The 26,888-nt window shown below is 42.5% G+C and overlaps 1 protein-coding gene across 3 annotated transcripts in view; it reads right to left on the bottom strand.

The window, feature by feature from the left end:
- Window positions 1-26,888, bottom strand: part of Baz1a (bromodomain adjacent to zinc finger domain 1A) — a 78,140-nt gene that overhangs the window by 3,487 nt on the left and 47,765 nt on the right. For 2 of the 3 annotated variants that reach the window (XM_040743079.1, XM_040743080.1), the window contains exons 13-26: window positions 23,559-23,654; window positions 23,221-23,445; window positions 22,650-22,815; window positions 22,349-22,456; window positions 19,038-19,162; window positions 17,593-18,192; window positions 15,770-15,933; window positions 14,330-14,481; window positions 13,106-13,254; window positions 8,354-8,443; window positions 4,768-5,015; window positions 4,466-4,686; window positions 2,456-2,925; window positions 443-585 (exon numbers count right to left, since the gene is read on the bottom strand). In XM_040743079.1, coding sequence (XP_040599013.1) covers window positions 443-585; window positions 2,456-2,925; window positions 4,466-4,686; window positions 4,768-5,015; window positions 8,354-8,443; window positions 13,106-13,254; window positions 14,330-14,481; window positions 15,770-15,933; window positions 17,593-18,192; window positions 19,038-19,162; window positions 22,349-22,456; window positions 22,650-22,815; window positions 23,221-23,445; window positions 23,559-23,654 — 2,957 coding nt within the window. The remainder of the gene's footprint in view (window positions 1-442; window positions 586-2,455; window positions 2,926-4,465; window positions 4,687-4,767; window positions 5,016-8,353; window positions 8,444-13,105; window positions 13,255-14,329; window positions 14,482-15,769; window positions 15,934-17,592; window positions 18,193-19,037; window positions 19,163-22,348; window positions 22,457-22,649; window positions 22,816-23,220; window positions 23,446-23,558; window positions 23,655-26,888) is intronic. The other variant, XM_040743081.1, reaches the window with a different exon arrangement.

Here is a 26,888-nt window from a genome sequence, read left to right as displayed (position 1 = left end):
TACTCAGAGATCTGCCTGCCTCTGTTTCCTCAGTGCTGGGATCAAAGGCACGCATTATCACATCTGGCCCTCAGATATGTTTTAATATGCCTTCTAAAATGATCCTGAGGCACGCTATAGTTTGATAACTAATTGCCCTCTTGTGACCTTTGCAGCCACTGTATATACATGGAACACATGCATACAAATACTCATATACGTATAAACTACAACTGAATAAATCTTAAGTGTCTGAGACCAGCCTGGCCATATGAGATCTTGTCTAAAAACACAAAATAGTTACAGGATCAGAAGGGTCTAAAGGCAATGCTGTGTAGTCTTAGTTTTGTTCAGTATAGAAAGCAACCTTTGGGAAAGGATTCAGCAGAGAACACGTGATATGACATAAATGCAAATCAGGTAATGTATGAGCATATTTTATAAAGTCTAGTTGTAGTATTACCTGGATTTTAGAAACAAGTTTCAAAAAGGGCCAGCTATCATCATGCCGTACCAATTCCACAACAAGCTGTTCAAAGGCAGACAATTCATGAACGCCTCCTTGTCGGCCGGAACTTCTTCGATTCAGTGGTACAGGAGATGACTCTGGGTAAGACAGACAGACATTTTAGGGAGTATCAAAGCAAAATATCTATTGTTAGTAAAGCTAGTTATAGACATACAAGCCAAATCTCAATACAAAAGACACTTTGCATTGAGATCTTCGCCTTTCACCTGTATGTGGTATGTATGTGTGTGTGTGTGTGTGTGTGTGTGTGTGTGTGTGTGTGTGTGTGTATATATGAATGATGGCTGCATGGAAGTGTGCAGGTGCGTGTGCACGTGTCTAGCTGCCTGTGGAGGACTGAGGCTTCTGTTGACAATCAATCCTATAGCTCTTCTATCTTACTCACTGAGGAAGCAGGGTTTCTAAATCAAACCTTGGGCTCACCGGCATGGCTACTAGATGCCTTGTGTTGAGCCTGCCACCCCCACCCAGCATTTACATGAGTCTGGACTCCCAGTGACAGTGCTTAGGTGCTTGGGTTTCAAGCCACAGGCAAAGTTACCTCCTCAGGCCAATTAACTTATCTGAAAGACACAGAAATCCAGGCCAAATACTTAGAAAGCATATTATGACAGGGTGGTGGTGGTATACGCATTTCATCTCAGCACTAGGAGACAGACACATGCAAGTTAAGCTCTGGGAGTTCCAGGCCAGGTGGGGCTACATAGCGAGTCCTTATCTCAGAAACAAACAAAAACCCTTAAATTGCCCACTGAAAATCTAGGGTACAATACTGTTCATAGGTGAATTCAGGTGTTTAAATCCCTTGTAGTGTAAATTCACACATTCCTCTCATTATTTCAGATTTGGTTGTGAAAGTAATAAATTTTTTTTTACAGAATTATTTTTTTGTTGATTTTTTTTTTTTTAAATACAGCTCTGGCTGTCCTGGAACTCACTCTGTAAAGCAGGCTGGCCTCAAACTCACAGAGATCTTTCTGCCTCTGCCTCTCAAATGCTAGATTAAAGGTGTGCACCACTACCTCCCAGCTCTGAGAAAGATTCTGTGCCATCACCATCCGCCTAAATTTTTTTGTATTTACTTTTATTTGTTACATTTATTTGTTTATTGTGTGTATGCATGTGGGTCACTATGTGGATTAAAGGTGTGTGATATAATAATACCCAGCCACAGAGGGCAATCTTATGAAATAATGTATATTCTTGCTTAGTGATGATTGTGTGTGTTCTGAGGGAGGAGGAAATGCACGAGGCAGGCGTTTCACCACTAGGATATATCCCTAGCTCTGAACAGTGCTTTCTTGTACTAAATTCCTCCATTAAAAAAGGAATACTAGAGTGGGATGGTGGTAGCACACATCTTTAAACCCAGCACTCTGGAGGCAGAGGCAGATGGATCTCTGTGAGTTCAAAGCCAGCCTGGTTTACCGAACTAATTCCAGAAAAGCCAAGGCTACACAAAGAAACCCTGTATTGAAACCCCCCTCCGCCCCCCCCCCAAGGAATCCTACGACTAGAGAGATGGCCTACTGGACTACCTTCCAGAGGATCTGGGTCCAGTTCTGAACACCGTATCGGGGGATCCAATAGTCTCTGACCTCAGCAAGCACCTCTACACGTTTTTGTTTTATGAAATACTAAGGACTGAGGAGACAGGTCTCTGGTAAAGTGCTTGCCCTGCAAACATGAGTATCTCTGTTTGAAAGCCAAGTGCAGTGGGCTATGCTTCCTCTGACAGACACAGACACAGACACACTTTTCAAATTGAGTACATTGCCCGAGTCAGTAGAGACCACTAGTGTGCTCGCCTTTGCTCTGGCAACAGCAGCCTCTTCGATGGCGTATACGATATCCGATCAGGATGCTTTGGGTATCATAGGATCGGTTTTAAAAATGATCACCACTCCATTGTCTTAGGTCAGGAAGAGTGTAAGTTGGACTGCATACCTGTAGATTGTCTCTTCCTGCCTCTTCTCTTAGATTCACTATCTTGGAGAGAAAGTCCTGTGGTAGTATTTAAAGGTGTCAACTGTCTGCTTGATCTCGAGGTGCTGACCCTGAAGTTAGTGAAGCTGGGACTGTGCTCTAGAGCATTATCAGCACTCTTCCGTACTTTTCGTTTTCCAGGAGGACTAAGCAGTTCCACAAACACATCTGTTTGCAGTGCACCAGGGCTGTGGCGAGTGGAACGATTAGCAATTCTTAAAGAGCGAGTTTCTGTAGGAGGTGCAGATCTGGTCTTCCTTAGGCTCCGGCCAGATGTCTTAGCAGAGGCAGTGGTTTTGGGTGTGCTGTGCTGACTCCTTGAAGGGTATCTTCCAGGGTCTTGTCGTTGGCTGCGACTTGAGAAAGAAGAGCTAAGTCTCCCCCTTGTCTTAATTGGCAATCTAACTTGTGGTCTTCCTCGTTTGGGTGGGCTATAAATATTGTTGGAAAACAATTATTATACAGAACAATGATAAACATATAGTTACTTGTACTCAGAGAGTTATACACGAATCACTACCACATACAACTGAATTTATCCTATAGTCAGTTCTTACATTTAGAGACGAATTCTCATGGAAACTGTACTCTCATGTATGTCTCTGAAACACTGGGGGACATTTATTTTCTAGGTAACTAGGACATCATGGAAATCAAGTTCTGAATTGTGATAAACTAATAAAATCCTCAGGAGAATGGCAAACAGACCAGGTGAATAAATCTTGAAAGCAGAAGAGAGACAGGACTAGATTTGCATTTTTTCCCTCGTGTCATTACCATTGACACAGAGACAACTGATGGTTGTTCCCCCAATGGCTGACACTGATGTAGGCCTCAAACTTGTTCATGAAGACCAAGCCAAGAACTTCCTTATTACTTGCTGATTCTGACTGACAATACAAAACTAGATTTAACTCACCTCTTTACAGACTTCTATTTAACCTGGAACATTCACAAGAATTTTCCAAAATTACTGACCAATGGATTTTTGTGCGTGTATATGTAGTTCAGGTGTGCTAGACCTGCATGGACATGTGGAGGTCAGAGGTCAACACTGGGTGTCTTCTACTGCTCTCCCCCTTATGTTTTGAGATTCTTTATTGTTATGTTATATGACATTGTCTTCAAAAGCCTTATATGGTAGATGACCTCTTCTAGCTGGTACTCTTCAAAAAACAAAAGCAATATAAAATTGGGAAGGAAAAGTGGTAGAGAGATAGGAGAGGAATTGTAGGAAAGGGAACAGGAAGTAGATTTGATGAACACATATGCATGTATGAAATTCTCAAATAATAAAGGAGGAAAAAACCCTTAATCACTACAAAAAAGGGGTGGGCATTGGCTCTATTAATTATTCTCCTCTGACAATGGTCTTTTTGTATTGGAAAGTTCTTGCTACACTCTGTTTCTTGGTCCCATGAGGTTGGTACAGATGTTTAAGATGGGGGAGAGGTGAGGTAACAATGAGAACAAAGAATACAATATGACGTTCTCTTGTTGTGACTATATCTGGGCCTACCAATGAGAACCAGTGGATAGAAATACCTAGGTTTTAAATATCTGCCTATAGATACATCTACTTAGCAGGTACAACTTGTTTTAGTCCAGAAAGGAATGGTCGGGTGTGATGGTGCACTTCTGTAATCTGAGCACTCAGGAGGCTAAGGCAGGATTACTTCAGGTTTGAGGCCACAGTGTGAGACTGTTTAAGAAAAGATGAAACAAGGACGACTACCCCAGTGCTACCCATGCAGCGCCTGAGTGACAGCTTGCTGAGTCTACAGAGAGTTGTTACGGTGGTGGGGCAAGAGCACAAGAAAACAACAATGTGGACTTAGATCAGAAGCAGCCACCTTGGAAAAGCACAGGCAGTTTCAGATATGTTAGTTTTACAACAGTTACACCCAAGCTCTTGTGTATGGGTTTGAGAGTCACAGGCTAGAAGACCCTCACATTGCAAACTGGACTCACCTGAGTTCCTCTTCTTCAGAGTCCTCTTCATCTTGTTCTACCTCATATTCTTCCTCCTCGCTTTGACCCTCTTCATCCTCGTCATCAACTTCATCGTCACCTTCCATACTCTCTTCCGTCTCTTCATCACTTTCCAAGGATGGTCTCTGCCTCGAGGAAAGTCTCCTGGAACGTTGCTTTGGTCGACATTCTGGACAAAACCAATCTCCTTCAGGAACGGTCTGAACAAATCAAAGAAATGACCATTATCTAGTGGCCAAGATCTCTATTCCCATGTGGGCAACAGAGAAAAGTAGAAGTACCTTGAGCTTTGGCCGGACACAGTAGGTATGATGTCCTCGATCACAGCCATCACAGAGTACCATGTTTTCAGCGTCTCCCTTTTTCCGGCAGATCTTGCAGCGTGCATTCAGTATAGATTTAGACCACATCACACTGCGATCCAAGGTTGATAAATGCAGAAAGACTTGGGACAGACTAGCAGAGGAAAGGAGAGACTCTCTCCAACGGTCCAGGACAGTTTTATAAGAACGTCCGCTGTCACTGCCATCTTAAATGAGAGGGAAAATGATTGAAGTTCTGGGCGAACATAAATGTCTCCTAGAATTACTTTTTTGACAGTTTAAACACCTTTAATTTCATGTTTCTTCTTATGTTTGTCAAAAAGACTATGCTTAATATTGAAAACTAAAATTTTATGTGATCCCAGCACTTTGGAGGCCAAGCAAGAGAATTGTTGTGATTTTGAAACCAGCCTGGACTATGCAATGAATTCCAGGTCAGTCTGGATTGCAACAGAATGAGACTGTCTCACCCCCAAACTGCCCATGTATCTGTTGAGCCACATTTTTTTTTAATGACATAAGTAACGAATTACTTAAATCCACAAACTGAAGGCTTGAAGATTTTTTGTTTTATTTTTCAAGACAGGGTTTCTCTATGTAGCTTTGGAGCCTATCCTGGCCGGTCTCCAACTCACAGAGATCCACCTGCCTCTGCCTCTCCAGTGCTGGGATTAAAGGTGTGCACCACCACCACCCAGCGTGCTTGAGGATTCTAACAGTTAAAAGAAAAAGGAATTTAGGCAATGTGTTAAAACTGGTTAAATAAGTTACTCTTCCTTCGGATCAAGTACGCTACTTTCTCATTGCCAGGAGAATGGCTGTTTTCTAATTTCAATACCAAGCACATGAGGTTTCGTTTGAGCTGGTGGTACATGTTCTGAAATTAGGTTAAAGTGTTGGCTCAGTGTATTCCTGAGAATGAATATAGTAAACACCACTGTGTATAAAGTTTACCACAGAAACACTGTTATTAGTCCTGCACTCAAGAGACTGAGGCAAGGGGTTCATTCATAAGCCAGCCTGGGCAGCACATTAAGTCCAAGGCCATCCTCGGCTACTTTGCCCTATCTCGAAACAAGAAAACATGCCCCCAACCTAAACCAACCAATTAAACAACCAAAGAAACGAAGCAGAAAAATGAAAATCCAAGCCAGTAAGATGGCTCAACAGGTAAATGTGCGTACCATGCAAGCCTGATGACATAAGTTGGATCCTGGGACCCAAAGTGGAAGGAAAGAACCAACTACAGAGAGTATCCTGTGACCTCCATACTATGCCCTGGTCCACACATGTGTGAGCGCACCACTCCCACAATATACCAATGAAAACAAACAAAAAACTGAACATAAAGAAAACCAAACAGTTCAAAAGTAGAATACTTGCTTTGTATCCCAGTCCTGGTTTTTCACCCACAGTACACATCCATATACCACCCTGCATTTTATCGTGGAAATAAACACTGTGAAAACTAGCAAAATCAGACTAATAAAGAATTCAAATATCAGAACTATATAGAATATAAAAACTCTGTTTAAGAGCTTATGTAAGAGTTTACAGGTATCCCTTTCTCAGGGCCCTTCCCACTGGAGTTCTTACTTATTTTTCCTTAATAAATCTACATTTACTCTGCTCACTTAGTAGATCGGGAAGTTTACATGAGTCAGAACTCTGGTGAGTGTGAAGATGAGTGGTAGGACATCTGCCCACCATGCATCAAGTCTTGGGTCTGATCCCCAGTTTAACTAAAACAACAACAAAGAAACTAGAGAGAACTTCTAAATGTTAACAGAAATTATTAACTCAGTGGGAAAAGAGGGGAAAAAAAATCAATAGATGAATCAAATAACTCCTTTGTATGTTTTCAAGACAGGGTTTCTCTGCAACAGCTCTGGCTGTCCTGGAACTCACTTTGTAGACCAGGCTGGCCTTGAACTCACAGAGATCCACCTGCCTCTGCCTCCTGAATTCTGGGATTAAAGGCGTGAGCCACCATCTCGAATCAAATGACTAGAGAATCAAAGCTAGAGAAAATGAAGTGGGCATTGAGGGCAAAGATATTTAGAATGAAACAGCATTTGCCATCTTCATTTTCCCACGTAATCTAGTTTACTGGAGATCGGACCAAGGGTTCCAGGCATACTAGAAAACTAGGCCAGAACTAGCTCCAAGGTACCTTGCAGACAGTATATAAACTAACTGAATTCTGAATTCTCATTTCAGCTCATCTCTACCTTTGGGTGTGTGATTACTAACATTATCTCTACCCCCTTACTCTGTGTCTGTCTTGACTCTGTTAAATGCTTCTTGGAAAACTCTGGCATGAACAGCACTTCGAAGGAAGGACCAGCAAGCACTGATAGTTAAAAGATCATGCAGAAGTCTTTCTGGACAAATCTGAACACCAATCCTTATTTGGTAATGGCAAGAAATAAGGTTTAAGGATGGCCAACACGTTAGAGTGGAAGAAAAGTCAATTATACAAAGTTTCACAGTCTTAGAAAGCATTGTGAATGATTTTAGTTCATGATTTGGTGAAAAATAAAAAGGCAAATTTAGGATCCTCTTGACTCAGCCTCTTAAATGCTGGGGTTATAGGCATGAACCATCCACTCCTAGGGAGCAGAAGTGGGAGGGTCAGAAGTTCTGCATCACCTTTGACTACAGAGCAAGACTGAGATCAGTTATGCCAGGTTAGCACTGGGAATATTGGCCCACACCATTATCCTAGGCTTTTTACATCCGTGCCAGAGATCCAAATCATGTCCTCTAAATTCTTTCCCCACCCTTTTGTGGAGACACAGGGTCTCCTGTGGCCTAGGGAGGTCTCAGATCACCTACACAGCCTAGGATGGCCTCCACTTCCTAAGTGCTGGGTCACAGTGGCACACAAATTTGCTTCCTTCACTAGCTTAAACAAAATTATATCTCACTTGTTCTCTAGGTTCCATTACTATCAAGGGCAAAATATGTCTTGCTTCTCTTATCTTCCATTTTGCTGGCCTGGATAAACTCAAGAAATTGCTAGCTAAAATGATTCCAATATAAAATATGTACCAAGATTCCCTATAGTTCTCTTGATGTTTGTAGGAGATGCTATGAACGTTTTATGTGAAACAAGTAAACAGAAGTTTCATTTGTTGACTCTTTGGACACAAGCTAAGTATACTAAGATTTACTTGGCACATGTCAACTTAGAAGAGCTATGAGGGGATGGTGAGATGGCTCAGCATGCAAAGGCACTTGCAACCAAGACTGATACCCAACTTCTATCCCGGAGCAGCGGGAACCACCTCCCCAGGTGTCCTCTGACATCTAACTGTGTACCACAGCATGCACGTGCACGCATGAGAACACACACAACAAACAATTGGCTAAAGTGTAAGATGCAACCCATGACTACTAAGATGACAGTTGCCCATTCCCTTCCAAAATATTACATTCAAGATTTTCCTTCAAAACTAAATATGCACATTAGTATTCAGCAACAAAGTAAAATGTTCTTATAAGACAAAACACACATTTCTGTAAAAAGTTAAAAATTTACCATCTCTCACACTAGATTGATCGTCCTCTCTCTTTTTCTTGTTCTTTTTTTTTCTAGCTCCCTTTTGATCTTTATTAATTTCTGTGTTACCTAATTTCAAATTGACAAAGTTAGTTGAGAATTTCTATTTTAGCTTAAGGATTTAACCATAAGCATGACATTATGATGAAATTACTAATTTTAAGAAATAATTCCTACATCATCTCATCTAAGACAATTGATTGAACATGATTCCCCCAAATTAAAAAAAAAAAAGCCCATACATAAACCTATTTTTATCAGTGCCATTAACTACAATAGAAGGGGTGTGTGCTCTCCCTCTCTCTCCTTTTTGGTGCTAGAGATCAAGTCCAGAGCCTCATACACTCTAGGCAAGCACTCTATCACTGAGCTACAATCCTAGCCTGAGAAAAGGTCTAATATCTAACCCTTGCTGGCCTAGAACTATGTAGATAGACCAGGCTGCCTGAACTCAGAGATCCTCCTGCCTCTGCCTGCTTAACGCCTATTTTAACTGTATGAAGGTTTTTTTTTTGTTTATTTTCAACGGCAGCTACCTGTATTTACTTGAAGTATGTGTGTGCATGTACTACACAGTGCCTGTGAATGTCAAAGGACAACTTCTAGAAGTTGGTTTTCTCCTTCTACCCTTGTGGGTTCTCAACACCACACTCAGATCGTTGGGCTTATACAGCAATGTCTGTACCCTGTTGTGCCATCCCCCTGGTCCCTATTTTAAATTTTATTATGAATGTCAGGTGTACAGTATACTTGGGAGACTGAGGTAAGAGATTGCTGTGAGCAAGTCCACTCAGAATACACAGCAAGACCCTACTCCAGAAATGCCACCTAAAAAAATTATTCTGAGAGCCCAGACTGGTTTTGAATTTGTGATCCTCCTGCCTCAGCCTCCAGAACAGCTGGAGGGAAGAAGGCCCTGAATGAATGAATATATTGTTGACATGAGCATAGCCGGTCCAAGGGCTCCAATGCCTCAGCCCCACAAGACTAGAAAGTCTTACCGTGGTAAGGCTCACAGTGGAGAAGCGTTCCTACAGGGAGTGATGAGCATGCACAAACAACTGTAGCCCCACCCCCAATGCTTCCAGCCTGGGGCTGCTGGCCTATGGAGACTCCTGAGATTAGCTAACACTACCCCCTCCTGCACTCCACACTGTACCTAGTAAGCAGGTGAGGCTCCTGACTGCTGCTGGTGGAAGGTGCTTTCCATCAGGGGTAGCACATCCTCCCTGGACCCTAGCTTCCCTGTACATGTGTCTATGTGTGGGTTCTAGGACCCAGGCCATGCAGGATGCAGTAACAGCTAAGATCACAGATGTGCGAACCGCATGCTTGGTGGATTTTCTGCTTCAAGAAACCAAAATAAGTTGAGTCAGAGAAACCCTGTCTTGAAAAACCAAGACAACAAAACTGTTGAAGTTAAATTGGGAAAACTCCTATGGCTAATTTCCTATGTTGAAGCATTAGAAGAAGAATGTAGTATGTATTCTACTTCAGACATTCATAAAAGGAACCCTTTTTTCTTTCTTCCAAATGCCCTGTATTCCCCTCAACCCAAGATGGCTTTGAATTTCAAAGCTTCCTCCTACTGAGCGCTGGGATTACAGGCATGCTCCCTGCCACTGAGCTAGTGCTCAGCTTTTGAGCTCCGTTTACTTGAGACCCTAAATTAAACTGGTCTTATCTCGTAGGATGAAATCTAAGTTCTAAAATTACTCTATGTGCAAATGGGCCTTAGGATCACTGTGGCCCTCCAATAATCCACCAGATACAAGTTGCAACAACTCCCATTGCTAACATTTTTCCTGGCCCAAACCTTTACTAAGATAAGATGTACATATGAAAATGCAGGCTAACTAAACAACTAGATTTCATTTTTCCCCCTTAGAGGTTTTCAAGGCTAGCCTCAAAAGATTGGAGGCGTCTTTTAAATCCCTGTCTTACAGAGTTAGGCAGTGACAAACTGTGTATAGAAACAAGGACTCTGCAACCACAAGGCAATGGTGGGAATCTCAGGTCTAGGCAGGGAGGCTCTCCTCTTCTTCTCCCCTTCCACACCTGCTGTGGTCTGTGACCGACATGCCATGGCCCTGGCATCTCCAATGTCTGGGGTCTCACTGCAACGGAGACTGAGCCTTTACAAATGATTTCCCCTGGCCCCTCCCCAGGGACTCCAACCTTACCATACAATGCTAGGCCTCAGCCACTCTCCAAGACTCTCTCAAGCTTGCATCTTGCAAGCCTTCAAAACCAGCACCATGAGACCTACACACTGCCGAGTTCTGCTGCCAGCTTGAGACATAGCCTATCTGGACACCTATATGTGTGCTGACCCTGAGAAACACTTTCCTACACTCCCACTGATACGCGACATTGTCACTTCAGTGTGCTGGTCTCCTATGAATCAGTTGATTCTTCAGTTCAGTTGATCAGCACACACAGATTCTTAGCCCCAAATGCCACACAAACAACCCCTATCCCAAGTGTCGAGAGAATCTCTGCTTCCTCTGAAATCTCAATCAAGGCTCCATTGTCTGCCATTTCTCTCAGCATTCTTATCATCTAAGCCCCCAACAGAAGAGCCAATAAGTTCTGAGCACATAGGCCAAGTAAGCAAATACTACCATGTACCTATGTCCACACCTTCCTCCAAACCCTCTTAAACCCTTCTGTCCCCATTAACACCTCTCCCCTCCACCAGTTTCTTTCCCAGGCTCATGGATTTTCATTTGGCTTTGTGATCCATTTAGTTTAACTTGGGACATTTGTGTGACCACTGGAGCTTGATGGGTAGACAGCTGGAAGCCAGTATTTTAGCTCTCTTTGAATCTATCAATAACAAATAGTTCAGCAGTGAGAGTTCATCTCCTTATCTTGCAAGTGATCTGGATATAGCAGGGTAGCATCTGAGCTTTCTTTTTGGTAAGCCAACTCAAAGGAGTATGAGGAACTTTTGGTCTGATGGTACAGGCCTGTAATACCAGCTGAGATCAGGATACCTAAGGCAGGAGGGACACCAAGTTCAAGACCTGCCTGAGCTACACAAGAGTTCAGGAGTATCCTTGGCAAGTTAAGTAAGACCCTGTCTTAAAATGGAAATTGAAAAAAGGGTTGGAGACATAGCTCAATTGTAGCATTTGGCTAGCATCCTCAGTACTAAACCCACAAAAACCAAATGTACCATAACAGATAGATGCTAAAAGGTGAGAGAAAGGCCTTACAACCGCTCCTGTCAATACGATGTGGTTTATTTAAGTTGTAATAGAACTATCAATAAGTTTATAACAAGGAGATATTAGCCATAAATTCTTCAATCTAAAGACATTTTATGAAGATTCACAGTCTGAGATTGTTTGGAGGACACTGTGGCAACGGTTCTCAACTGTGGGTTGTGGCCTCTTTGGGGTCAAATGACCCTTTCACAGGGGTTGCCTAAGACCATCAGAAAGTACAGATATTTATCATATGATTCATAACAGCAGCAAAATTATAGTTATGAGTAGCAACAAAAATAACTTCATGGTTGGGGTCACCTCAACATGATGAACTGTATTAAACGTCATGGCACTGGGGTGGGGAGGTTGAGAACCCTGCTCTCACATCGGTTACTTAAGAAATTCAGTTTACTCAGGGTCTCTTTCCAGTGAGACCAAAAAGCATGGTTTTTATCTCCTTCATAACTCCAAGGAAATATATATTTTTTTCCAGTTAAAGACAAGGTCTCACTATGCAGCCCCAGCTGGCCCATAACTGGCTGTGTACACCAGGCTGGCCTTAAACTCAGAGATTCACTTGCCTGCCTCTCTAGGGCTGGGATTAAAGGCATGTGCTATCATAACTGGCTAACATGATGAATTATTAATGTCTAAAGAAGACAAATTTGAAATTCATATTTTCTGAAGACACAATAATTAGGTTCTTAGGTTGGCCCTAAGAAGCCTATTAATTACATAAATAGCCCAAAATGGAGATATTAAGATATTATTTCTTTCATTCTAACCACAAACTGTAGCTCAGCAATAGAGTTTGCCTAGCATGCATGAGGTCCTGGGTACAATCCCCAGCAACACACACATACACACACACACATACACACACACACACACACACACACAATAGAACAAATCTTCAACTAATATTTCTAACTTAACATAACATCTCTTGGGTAATACATTTTTAAACCTAATTTTCAAAATGAAGGAGATTTAAATCACTAACAAAAAAATTTTTTAAAGCTATGGGGCTAGATAGATGGCTCAGCGGTTAAGAGCACTGACTGCTCTTCCAGTGGACCCGGGTTCAAATTCCAGCACCCACACGGCGGCTCACAACCGTCTATAATGAGATCTGATGCCCTTGTCTGGCCTGTAGGCATGCATGCAGACAGAACACTGCATATATAATAAATAAATCTTTTAAAAAAGTCACTAAAAATAATTCAGGTTATTTGAAGTCTGGATAATACATTTTGGTAATCTTTTTGAAACATCAAACAAAAGGAAATAGTTTTAAAAACATTCACTGTAACAATATTTAGAATAAATAAGCCAGGAAACAGTATCTACTCCACTACAATACATCTTACCTGAAAAGCTCATCTTTTAAAAAGGGTAAACAACTTCAAGCTTATTCTAGGAGCTTATCAATTTCATTATGTCAGCCCATAAAGTTTCAATAGATGTAATTTTTAATGACTTCAATTTAACTAGTATTTTGTAATAAGATACTCACCAAGTGGAGCTTTGAGGAACCGCCGTTCAATGCCCTGCTCTATCTGAAAGAGGGCCATGGCCAGAGAGTGAACCACGCTGCTCACTGACTGTGGTGTGCTGCTATTAGTTGAGACGGCACTTGGAGTTTCTGTTTTAATCCCTAAAAGTCTACAATTAAAATAAAAACAGTTTACGGTACAGAAAACCACACCTGTGAAATCTGCACCTTCTCATTCTTCCAAAGTTTGTGTGTGTGCATGAGCAGGGTCTCACTACATAGCCTAAGGTGTCCTTGGAGCTTTCTATGTAGCCCCAGGCTGGTCCTGAACTCACAATCCTGCTGCCTCTTCCCCTGAGTTTGTGTATCCCCTATTCTGGCTCTGTAGCACTTCTTCCAGGATAAGGAGGCCGCCCATATATTAGCTTCATGTCTTTCCAACATTCTCTATTAGAGAAGAAAACTGGTTATACCATGTACCAGTCAATATGACCTGACCGAGACAGAAGTATACATTTTAATGAGTTGTCTTTTGGTTGCATCAGTACAAAACGAATTAAGAGTGAAGCATAGAAAATGATCGGTAGTCTACAACTGAGCTATATCCTAGCCCACCTCAAAGCTTAACCCTGTATTTACTGAGTGGGTTTGTATGTTGGGAGTCCTCATGTCACAGTGCACACAGAGATCTGAGGATAACTTTTCATAGTCATTTCTCCCCTCCCACCTGTTGAGGGAGGATCCTCTTGTTTTCTGCTCTGCTATGTCCGGCAGGCAGGCTGCCCTCTAAGTTTCTGGCCAGTTCTTCTGTGCCCATTTCTGCGCCCACATAGGAGGACTGGCATTGCAGATACATGGCATGGTTGTCTTTAAATGGGTTCTGGGGTACAAACTCAGGTTATCGGGCTTGTGCTGCAAGCAAGCACTTTTGCCCGCTGAGCAAGCAGGAGGACCACAGTTCAGATCCCCAGTGCCCACATCAAAAGGAAGGCATGGCAGCATTGCACAGGCAGGTGCCTGCAGCTCAGTGGTTACCTAGCCTGGCTGAATTTGTGAAGACTCAGGAGGAGGCCCATTCTTAGTGAAGGACGGGAGACAGCGACTTCTGTGCTCCACACACATGCACACCCGCCCCAATAAGAGTGAAATTAAACACACTACCAAAAAACCTAAACAAAAAAAGCCAAAAGCTTAACATTAAGGGGCAAGCAGGAGCTGATGGTCATGTCAGAGAAGCCTTTGTACCTGTCTCTCACGATGACCCTTGCTTGCTCAATTTCCATCTCCTCCGCATCTTCATTTACAGTTTTAATCACTCCATTTTCCTTGTTTTCCTCACTCAGCAGCTCATATCGGCCATTCTCCAAGGCGGATCTCCAGGCCTGTCGATCTGTGACCTGTAACAAAACGCAAATTAATGAACTCTGAAATGGGAGTACATTACTCTTAAAAGGTATGTACTTATATGATAGATTAATTCACGTACATTCTGGAACAGATGACTCAAAAGGCATATAGAAAAATACAGTTCCTGTACTCAGGAAGCTGAGACAGGAGGACTGGTGGAAGATTAGATAACAAGAATCACCTCAAAAACCCCAAATAGTAAAAATGAGGTTACTAAATGAAATAAAATTTATATAATTCACAGATGAAAGCTTTAGTATTTTAGTCTTTTTGTTTGTTTGTTTTTCGAGACAGGGTTTCTCTGTGGCTTTGGAGCCTATCCTAGAACTAGCTCTTGTAGACCAGGCTGGTCTTGAACTCACAGAGATCTGCCTGCCTCTGCCTCCCGAGTGCTGGGATTAAAGGTGTGAGCCACTACCACTGGGCTCTAGTATTTTAGTCTATTTTTAAAAATCATAGTGTGTGTATTGGTTGGGGGAGGGGAGGGATGATCTTACTATATAGTCCAAGCTGGCTTTGAACTGATGGTGATCCTCCTGGGATTACAGGTGAGTCACCATGTACAACTTTATAATCAATTTTTTGTTTAGTTTTTGAAACAGACTCTCCAGCTATATACTGAAGCTCAGTTTGTATATCAGGCTGGCCTCAAACTCAGAGATTCACCTTCCTCAGCCTCCCAAGTGCTGAGATTGAAGGCATGTGCCACCATGCCCAGCTATAAACAACTTTTAATTTTATGTGTACAAGTATTTCACCTGCATATAAGTCTACGCACCACTTAAGTGCCGATGACCATTGTGGCCAAAAGAGAGTTAGAGACTCTGAGACTGGAGTCATAGAAAGCTGTGAGCTACCACTAATTAAATCTGGGTCCCCAGGAAGAGTGGGCAGGACTCCACACAGCTGAGCCGTCTTCCCAGCCGCTCTATAAATCATTTTAAGTTGGCCACAGTAAAAATGACAAATCACGGTGAAGGCATGAACAGAGCATATGCAACAGGCATGATGGTGTGAGCCTGTAATTCCAGCACTCAGATGGAGAGTTCCAGGCAATGAGGGCTACAGTGTTAGACCACATCTCAAAGATAAAGAAACCAACAGCTGGGGATGCACTCGACTGAAGCCATTGCCCAGCGTGTTCGAAGCCCTATTAGTGGGGCTGAAGGGACAACCAAACAACAGGACCAGGCAAAGGAGCAGGGGTTAGGTAAGGAAGAAAGTATCCTTGTACATTTCAACATACCAGCTAAACTACAAACACCAGGAGGGACAAACCTTGATTGCTCCTAGTGTCCCTTGATAGATCCTGTCTTCAATATCCAAAAGAAAATCTCTGAGTCTCAGCTCAAGCTGCCTCTCTGCAGACATCTGTGATGTGTCACACACATTGGAGGGTCGTCCCCGAGAAGAAACAGGCTTGGTGTCAGCTTGAGGATTGTCTGAAATAATGCAACATGACACAACTCTTAGATAACTGAAGTAAAGGAATCACAAATGCTCGGTAGTTGAACCACAAAAACATGGCATGGCATGATTTGGAGATAACCGACATGAGAGCACCCTAGCCCTTCAACAGAAGAGCTGAAGCAGAAGCCACGGAGGGTGCTGCCTGCTATTGCTCCTCATGGCTGGCTTAGCCTGTTCCCTCAAACCACCTGCCTAGGCATGGCACCTCCTGCTGTGACACGGGCCCTCCCACATCAATTAATCAAGAAGCCCTATAGCCTCCCTACAGGCCAATTCCACAGAGGCATTTTCTTAGTTAAGACTTTTTTCCCAGATGACCCCAGCTTGAGTCACAGCCTTGTATTCAGAACAAAGAACTCTTACAATACAGATATATAATACACATAAATAGAAATAGACATAATAGACATAAAAAGACAATCCATTTACAAAATAAGCAAAATATTTACATAGATATTTAAGGAAAATATACAAATAGATCTTCTCCATTGAGGCTTCACACCCCTTAGGATGGCTGAAACAGAAAGCTAGATAATTTACTAGTAAGTGGAGAAACTAGCATGCGTGGGAAAATATGTAGCAGTTCCCAGAGTATTAAAGTTATTACATGACAGACTAACTTGGAGCATGGGGCATTGAACTGTCTGTTGGAAATCAGTGAAGTGCACCTTGGGCGCATCTGCTCTTTTCTGAAGAGAAGTGTATCTGGGGGAGAGGGAAGTGTGTGGGGGAAGTAAACTGGGAGGAGTGAAGGGAGGGGAAAACTGCAGTCAGAATGTAATATACGAGAGAAGAAGTGTGAATAGTTAACATGCCCCAAACTCTTAGTACTGAAACTCACACCAAGGGAAGCTTTTTTTCCCTAGTCTACCAGCAGCCTCCCACAGGAAGCATTGCTCCCTGGTCTGCCCCGGCAGCCCTGCTGCCTCCGGAGACCACTCAGGCATGCATCTGGCTGGAATTAATCCCACTTACTGTAGCATCTTCAAAACTTGGAGTCTTGGCATTGAACTATCTGTAGGAAATCAGTAAACTACACCTTGGGCGTATCTGTGACATTGTGACAGTAGCCAGAAGCAGAAGGGAAAAGAGCCATCTTGAGCGGGGTGGCACCACTGAGATAGACGGGAGGCCCAGATGCAATGAAGAGGGAAGGAGGAGGAAGTCAGCTTCTGCACTTTTCTGTTTCCAAGCAACCACCGCGATACTTGGTCCCTCCTGCCAGCCCTCAGGAGTGCAGGTTATTTTGTCACAACAAGGCAAACTTGAATAATACAAGTAATCAGTCTACTGAGAAGACCTGCTCATACTGTAGATGGTTCCTCACGATCCAAACAACATAAAGACACTTTGTGACCCTTGTCTGTATGAAGAAACATATACCCACACTCTATAATTTGCAAACTAAGAGTGGGTCAAAACAAAAGCTAACATTTTAACATACACGTAACAGCTTGAAATAGATTTAAAAAACAAAAACAAACCCATAATAGTTTTCATTGAAACTTTACCTGAAAATCAGGTGCATATCTCCACGGTTTGAAGGACATCCTGTTCTACAATGAGTTTCAGGACAGCCTGGGATATGTAAGGAGACCCTGACTCAAAAAACAAAACAAACAAACATTTACCTGCAAAGTGAAATTTTTCTTCAGAAAAGTGGGCCAGCTGAGCACATATCCTGCTCCTCTCCTGCAGCAGGCTGTCTTTTAAGGCACTTTCCCTGTGTCCTCTGGAGTTGAGAGCTTCGATAAGCTGCTCCAGCTGGTCCTGAGAACTGTAAAAGCACCACCGATTTGGCTTATGCACTGGTTTTGGCAACAGTACAGAATCGTCGAATGGACCTTGGTCAGGACTGGAGGTAGATTCAGACATGAAGGACTCTTCAGTTTTAACAGACACCTGAGGGTTGTGAGACTGTGCATTATCATGAAACGATGAAGGTCTAGGCAACAGCATGTCTTCAGTGAGACCTGAAAAATCCTCTTCTATAAACAAGCCAGGGATAGAAGGGAAAATCCAGTACCGCCTGTACATGCGGTCTCGCCCCAAAGGGAAGATATTGGTACAGGCGATGGCACTCTGGATCTTGTCGAGGAGCTCTTTCTCTTTCCGCTGATGCTCCTGCCTCAAAGCTTCCTCTGCGTCAGCAGTCAGAGGCTCCTGCTTTATGCAGCACTCCATCTCCTCCTGCTTTATACAGCGCTTGAGTCCACTTTGTCCTGCTTTCCCTGTGTTCAAAGAAAGTGTGCCATTACATTTCATTTATTTTTTGTTTCTTTGGGTTTTGTTGCTGTTACTGTTTGAGCCAGAGCCCCATGATATAGACCTGGCTGGCCTGAAGCTCACAGAGATCTACCTGCCTTGAGTTTTTTAAGGCCTCTGCCACCATACTCAGCCTCATTATATTTCAAATTTTCATTAAAGAAATATGAGACATGCCAGGCTGTAGCAACTTGGGAGACAGAGGCCAGCCTGGTCTACAGAGCAAGTTAGTTCCAGGACAGCCAGGGCTACACAGAGAAACCTTGATTTGAAAAGACAGAGAGAGAGAGAGAGAGAGAGAGAGAGAGAGAGAGAGAGAGAGAGAGAGGGAGGGAGGGAGGGAGGGAGGGAGGGAGGGAGGGAGGGAGGGAGGGAGGGAGGGAGGGAGGGAGGGAGGGAGGGAGGGAGGGAGGGAGGGAGGGAGGGAGGGAGGGAGGGAGGGAGGGAGGGAAAGGAGAAAAAAGAAAAGAAAGTTCCAGACAAGTCTGGGCTGTTTACCACATAGTGAGGCCCCATCTTGATGCAATACAAAACAAAACCACCCCATAAATACAACAATGTTTTTCACAACATCATTTTATAACAAATACAACTCACGAGCTATAAGGCGGTGTGTATGTAACACACCACCACAGATAGATATGGAACATATGCCTATAATCCCATCACTGAGAGAGAGGCAGGAGAACCAGGAGTGTAAAGTCAGTTCTGGCTGCATAGTGAGTTTAATGCTGGTCTGAATATAGCTCAAGCAAGACATAGCCAAGAAACAGAAACAACCCTGCCGTAAATGACTTGACCAAGATGATACCTCTTCTGCTCCTTCTCTGTGATCCTGGGTCTTCTTCATCCTCAGTGACCGTATCCGGGTCCAGGTCTTTCTGCTCTGTTTCTTTGTTCTCAATACTAGTGTCAAAATCTTCCCTTCCTTCCTCCCTGAAAGGAAAAAAAAAATGAGCTTAAAACTTTGACAAAGTATAAGACGAGTGACTCAATACATGGATGAGAAAAAAGGCAGAGTTAAACCATGCGTGGTCCTAGAACAGTGGAGAAAGTGAAGAGTTTGCTTATTTAGTATGTTTGTGTGTTTTGCTTGCATGTATGTATGTGCACCATGTATGCTCCTGGTGCTTGTGAAGGCCAGAAAAGGGGATGGATCCCTAGGAACTGGAGTTACAGATGGTGTTGAGTATCAAGTAGCTGCTGGGAACAGAACCTGTGTCCCATCTGCAAGAGCAGCCAGTGCTGCTGAGGCAACTCTCCAAAATGCAGTTTAGAGAAGGGGAAGATGATTAGAAAGCATGGCTGGCTGCAATGTAGCTGAGAAAGTGGATGAAAAGGAGAAAAGTCCCTTTAGATGCTCAGGGCACCGGCTAGGTGGTGATAATGGCTCAGAGTAGGAAAATATGGGGAGACATATGCCAGGGGAAGTAGCAGCATACTTCAGATACAGTAAGTGGGTGGAATGAACATAACCTTTTATTCCATTATGTTGCTCAAATGAGGTCAGCCTGGGCCACAGAGAGTACCAGGCTAGTTGGAGTAAACAGCAAGACACTCAGACAAACAAAGTACATGCTGCTATTTTTGTTTCTACATCCAAAGTTTTGCAGGCTCACATTTATATTCACTAAGGAAACAAGGAAAAGGCATATGGGGGGAAGGGTAGTATAAAAACACGAAGAAGATGGTTCAGGGGTACAGGTGCTTGCTATGTAAGCAGAAGGAGCCAAATTCAAACCCCAGAGCCCACATAAAGGTGAAAGGAGAGAACAAACGCCCTTCCTTCACTCCCCTTCCCCCAACCATACACAACATTATTTTAAAATATGAAGAAGTCAGGTATGTAAATGTACGCCTGTAATTCTAGAATTTAAAGCTGGAAGGAGTTTCAGGCCAGCTGTGACTACATGAAACCCTGCTAAAAACACGAACATAGGGAAAAGTGGATTCATCTGTTTGCTGAGGCAGTACGACCTGTAATGCACTGTGTAGCACAGGCTGACCGTAGGTTAAGCTCACAGCAACCCTTCTTCTTCAGCCTCCAGAGTGCGATTACACATGCACATCGCTGTGCCTGCTTTTAATGTTTCTTTTTCAGAAAACTGAGAGAGGTCAAGTATGCAGACCAGTGGGAGAGCATATGCTCAACACCTGCCAGGCCTGGCACAGAAAAATAAAACCCCCAACAACGTATATGCTATGAATGTCATGCCTTTAATCCTAGCACTTGGGAGGCAGAGACAGAGCTCTGAGTTGAGTTCAGGGCAGCCTGATATACATGGACAAGACAGCCAGGGCTACCTATGTACAAAGACCAGGCTTCAAAATAAATCTCTTTTTTATAAACAAGAAAATAATCGCTGAAAGGTACAACTTAGTGATGTTTTTAGCATATTTACAAGATCGCCTGTGTGGTATGAATCAGAATGGCCCCCATAGGCTCATATATTAGAATGACTCCTCCCTAGTCCTAGACTATTTAGGGAAAGATTCTCTGGCCTAGTTGGAGGAGGTGTGTCTTGCCTGGGGATAAGAATGCAAAACTCTCAGCTAATGTTCAAGCGCCATGCCTGCCTGCTTCTCACAATGATGACCATGGATTAACCCTCTGAAACTGGAAGCAAGCCTCACAATTAAACAGTTACTTTTTTTTGGTCTTGAACTCACAGAGATCCACCTGCCTCTGCCTCCCGAGTGCTGGGATTAAAGGCGTGCGCCACCACCACCCGTCATGAGAAACCCTGTCTCAAAAAAAAAAAAAAAAATCATGGGGGAGAAGGAAGGTTGAGTCAGGGAAAGAATAGAGAGCAGGATGAGAGGGAGTCATTATAAATTTGAGCAGATGCTGAGCGGTGGTGGCTCACGCCTTTAGTCCCAGCACTCAGGAGGCAGAGGCAGGCAGATCTCTGTGAGTTCAAGACCAGCCTGGTCTACAAGAGCTAGTTCCAGGACAGCCTCCAAAGCCAGAGAAACCCTATCTCGAAAAACCAGATAGATAGATAGATAGATAGACAGACAGACAGACAGACAGACACCTAGCACTAGTGGGATTTCCAGAGACCTACAAGGATGACACCAACTGGCAATCTAAGCAATAGTGGAGAGGCTACTTAAATGCCCTTCCCCAATAATGAGTTTGACGATTACCTTGTATGCCATCCTAGAGCCTTCATTCAATGGCTGATGGAAGCAGAGACAGATACCCACAGCTAAACACTGAACTGAACTCCTGGAACCCAGTTGCAGATAGGGAGGAGTGATGAGCAAAGGGGTCAAGACTGGGCTGGTGAAACCCACAGAAACTGCTGACCTGAACAAAGGGGAGCTCATGAACCCCAGACCAGATGGCTGAGAGGTCAGCAAGGGACTGATTCAGACTATCTAAATTTGGGTGTCAGTGAGGAGGCCTCAATGATCTATGGGGCCTGGCATAAAGTGGACTTTGGGAGCCCATTCCACATGGAGGAATGCTCTCTTAGTCTGGACACATGAAGGAGGGCCTTGGCCCTGCCCTGGATGATATGATAGACTTGGGTGATCCCCCATGGAGGGCCTTACCCTCCCTGGGGAGTGGAGTGGGGATTGTGTAGGGGGTTGGAGGGGTTAGTGGGGGGGGGGGGGCGGGGGAGGAGGGGAGGGAGAGGGAACTGGGACTAATATGTGAAGCAGGCTTGTTTCTAATTTAAATAAAAAATAAATAAAAAAGAAAAAAACAATTGAAAACTTTATAGAAAGTTATCATTTACAATATTAATTTAAGAGAAAATGTGCCTGGTGGTGTTGGTCTTTTATCCCAGCATTCAGGAGGCAGCCTGGTCTACAGAAGAGTTCCAGGACAGCCAGGGCTACCCTGTCTCAAAAAACAGATGAGAGAGAGAGAGAGAGAGAGAGAGAGAGAAGAAAGAGGGAGAGAGGGAGAGAGAGAGGACAGAATGTTTTCTTATATTCTCGAAAATTAGGCTAAAAAATTAACCCATGTCAGAGTCTATACATAGATTTCATAGGCTTTTATAGAAAATTAATTTTCTAAACTCTGAAAGCATTTTAGATTTTCAGGTGTCTGACTTTACTTCTTACTCTTTATGTATGTGAAGCCACATGAATGAAATTCACGCCTACCCCAGATCTGCAGCTGGGTTTCGCTGCTCATCCTCCTTTAGTTTCTCTTGCTTCTCTTTCATTTTCTGTTCTTGTTCCTTAAGTTTTTCTTCCTTCCTTCTACGTATTCTGAAAGTCAAATAAAAAAATCACAGTCCATTTGACTTGGCATCATGTTTTTATTAGGCTCTGAATGTGATTGCAAACTATTCTGGGGAAACCCACCCCCACGCTCTTGAGAAACACCCAACATCAGCACAAACTGTTGCTGTGCCATGCCCCAAGCCAACAGTACCAGTCAGTCGGAGTGAGCACTGCTTACCGAGCAGCTGCGGCTTCACGCTCTTTGCGGTGCTGCTCTGCTTTGAGCTCTCGGAACTCCTGCTTGGCCTGTCGTAATACGTCAACGTAATCTTCAATGAAATCCCTAGTAGAAACTAGGGTCAGTAGCTTCCCACAGAGAGCATGAAGTATCTTCATTTTTTCTCCTGCCAAAAGATAAGTTCTGTGTTATCAATGAGGAGAAAAAGGAACAGTGTGTGACAGCTTTTAATTTGTGACTCAATGACCAAATGCCTAATGAAGACCAAGGAATGGCAGGTGGAGGCTCATTTGTTTAATGCCAGCATTTGGGAGGCAGAAACAGGCACATCTTTGTGAGTGCAAGGCCAGCTTGATCTACCTTAGTGAGTTCCAGAACAGTCGGGGCTATATAGTGAGATCCTACCTCACAAACCAAAAGCAACCAAATGATCCTAATATCATTTGGACTGTTTTTTAATTTTCTTTAATGACTGATTTATCATCTGTAGTTTCTTGTTGGCTTATTAGTTTCATGGTTAAAAGAGCTGGATAGGAAGGAAATAGGTTAGAAATTCCATCTTGCAGTTTACCTGGTGTCAAATCATACACAGAAGTGCTGGACAGTTTTTTCACCAGACTGGGATTGCTTAGTCGAAGCTCCATGCAGGCATCATCTGTAGCATCGAATCCGCCGCGTTTCTGATATCGGTACTTTGCGTTTGCTGACGTTACATCAGCACCTGAAGCTAAGATGTGCAGTCTGAGGATTTCAGAAAGAGTGCAGCTATCAAGATCCAAGCTTTTCAAACTGCAGCCTATAGTGTCAAAAACGAAACAGTCATTTAGAAAATAAACAATATTCAGCAATGTAAATGTACCTTTATAAATGAAATAAAATGCCAAACAAAAAAATAAAGCCCACACATACCCTGATGTAACTGTGGCCATGCAGCGGCCAAAGATGCAACTGCAGACAGTGCAGATTTTGTGGGGTCTGCATCTTCATCCAAAGCCTCTGTTAAATCTTTAAGGAAATAAAGACTTTATTCTAGTGCAAGAGTATTTGGGAAGGATGCCCTTTTAAATACGATGAAACAAACAGCAAACAGCTTAACATTCAGGGACCTCAGAAGAACCAACGCCCAGCACAGCATCATTCATATTCTGTTGGTCTCCACCTACAGCAACAGATCCTGGAATACAGACTTTACACTAACATTTCCCTAAGGCACACAGGAGAAAATGTCCAAATTACCAACAAGATGCACTTACATATTCCCAAAATGGCAAAAATGTATTTTAGAGTTAAAACAAATCACTATCAGTGTAACTTTAGAAAGTCTTACAAACATCTTAAGATTGAATCATAACAAAGCATAGGTTGTAATCATCACAATAGGTCTAGAAAAAAAAATGCCAAAGAACTTTAAAAGCCAGCACTGCTATCAATTATTCATCCTTTCATTAAAATGTCCCTGCCTTCAATCTAAGAAAATGGGGAAGAGTTTCCAGTATTTTCTAAAAGAATTGCTTTGGCCTTGAAAACTGTTTAAGTTACAGTAGAACAAAACAGCAAATCTACTGGTACAAAATATATTAGCATCATATAAACAAGTCTTCCCAATTAAAATACACAGATAAAAAAGTGCCAAATGCCAACTGTACCCCTCATGCTTGCCAGAAACAAGACCAAATAAACCAACTCACTTGATGTATTACAGAGAAATGTTTACAAGTTATTCTAAGCAGTAGGTCATATTCTGGTTTTAGCATTGCCAATAACTAGTATACATCCTTTAGAAAAGTCAGTTAATCTCATTAATTTCTTAATGGGTTGAGTCCAGAGAAGCAATCTTAAATTCTTCAAATGAAACATTTATTCGAAGCTCAACCTAAGAGAACCCTTTGTTAAAATGAGGTGAGAATTCTATCCATCCATCTTGTCACCTCTCCTGCATTCCCACCAGGACTCCAGCTGATACGGCTCTGTGCTTCCATAATATTCTAACATATGATTCACTTAGCAAAATTTCCAGGTTGACTGAATGAACCTCAGAGACTGAAAAGTGGCAACGTTTCCAAGGAAAAGGCAACTCTGGGGTCAAATCTGGTCACAATTACTGATGATGTTAAGATACAAAGTATAACAGGACCACACAGAAGTTTCCTGGTTAAATTTAGTGCAAATGCTGCAGTCACACCTACCAGAGCTAACCCAAATGACAGACAATATGCTTCCTACCAGATAAATGCAATACATAAAACCTCACATTTTTCAATTTACATATAAAGCCACAAGAAATTTACCACTCCTAGGCACTGTGATCACCCACACAAGTGTGCTAGATCTCTTTCTCAGTAGACATTACTATGTCTAACCTCTACCATCTAGAAGAAATCAGAACAAAGGCTACAGAGGCCTCAAGAAATGAACCATGAACAGAATGATTGTTTTTAATGTCATACATTAAAAATGACATTCTAGTTGGGTGTTGGTGGCTCACGCCTTTAATCCCAGCACTCGGGAGGCAGAGGCAGTTGGATCTCTATGAGTGCAAGGCCAGCCTGGTCTACAGAGTGAGTTCCAGGACAACCTACAAGGTACACAGAGAAACCCTGTCTCGAAAAGCCAAAAAAAAAAAAAAAAAAAAAAAAAAAAGACATGCTAAAAACATGAATTTACATTTAAAAAATGTACGTGTGTGTGTGTGTGTGTGTCCACCTTGGTGTACATCTGTATACCATGTATGTACAAGTACTGAAGGAAACCAGAAGAGGGTGTCAGATCCTCTGGAACTGGAGTTACACACAGTTGTTAGCTGGGATTCAGACCAGCTCTTAGCTGCTGAGCTATCTTAAACTGCAGTATCTACCCTATGACACTTTTCAGTATCGTGTGCCTGACCTGTATCCTGCATAACTGTACAAAGCAGTTACATTAATTAGATGGGGGGGGGGTTGTTATGGCAGGGTCTCTCTATACAGTCCTAGCACTGAGCTCTGTAGACCAGGTTGGCCTCAAACTCACAGAGATCCTCCCATCTCTACCTCCCAAGTGTTGGAATTAAAGGCTTATACCACTACACCTAGCTTTACTAGATCATTTAAAAAAAAAGATTTATTTAGTATATAGTGTTCTGTCTACATGTATGCCTGCAGGCCAGAAGAAGGCACCAGATCTCATTACAGATGGTTGTGGGCCACCATGTGGTTGCTGGGAATTGAACTCAGGACCTCTGGAAGAGCAGTCAGTCAATGCTCTTAATCTCGGAGCCATCTCTCCAGCCCCTTATTAGATCACTTTAATGTAGAAAGAGGTACATTCAGTTCCAACACTCAGTAATGATATCCCAGAAACAAACAATCCACATTTCTATCTAATGAGGATGCTCATTATGTTATGTAGAACACGATTGTGACCCCAGCACTTAGAATGGGAAGGCAGGAGGCAGGCAGGGATCAACCTCAGCTACATAGCAAGTTCAAGGCCAACATGGGTTATAAGAGATCCTCTCTCATAACAGCAGGAGCAGCAAGAAAAAATTAAAGGCAGGAATATAGGAACTGATACAGTTAGTACAAGATTTTTCTAAGACTTGATACAAAAATTTCTAAGATTTGATATAAAAACAGGGATCCCAAAGGCTAATGAAATTAGAGATGGGCAATACTAAGAAGACAAATAATTAGTTTTAACTTTGTTACCTATTTTGAGACAATATAATACAGTCATTATGGGGTTATAGATCAGACTACCTAGACTTATGGTCTACCCTATTAGCCATGTTTCTTTGCATTGCAAATGAAAAAATATTATCTTCCTCATTTGGGTGCTATGAGTATAAAGTAACACAATTGTCTTACATCACCTACTGTCTCTGAGATTGGCAGTAAATAACCTTATTGAATTTGTGTTTTCCCAACACTAATATAAAATCCTATTTTTTTTTCTGCCCAACTTCGTTTTCATTGGAAACTGCAGGAAATACCTTCTTGGTAAGATCAGTCTAAGTGGAAATTAAAAATAAGTTCTATCTCACTGTTTTCAGGAAGACTGTAAAAAAACTTTTCTGTTATTGAGATGGGAGGAAAAAATAGTAACAACAGGGAAGATAGGAGGAAAATTCCATGCTTTGTTTTCCAATTTCCAACATTTATATTTTCAAATGGAACCTTTATTTTGTATCAAGTATTTACTCTGAGATCAACTCTGTAATTATATTTTCTACATCTGAGATTGTTGTGTATAGGAACAGAA

The sequence above is a fragment of the Mesocricetus auratus genome, unplaced genomic scaffold (assembly GCF_017639785.1).
Source record: "Mesocricetus auratus isolate SY011 unplaced genomic scaffold, BCM_Maur_2.0 Super-Scaffold_15014, whole genome shotgun sequence".
In the NCBI taxonomy this organism is placed as follows: Eukaryota; Metazoa; Chordata; class Mammalia; order Rodentia; family Cricetidae; genus Mesocricetus; species Mesocricetus auratus.
Note: the sequence above shows the minus strand (reverse complement) of the source record. Positions and strands in the feature narration are given on the sequence as shown.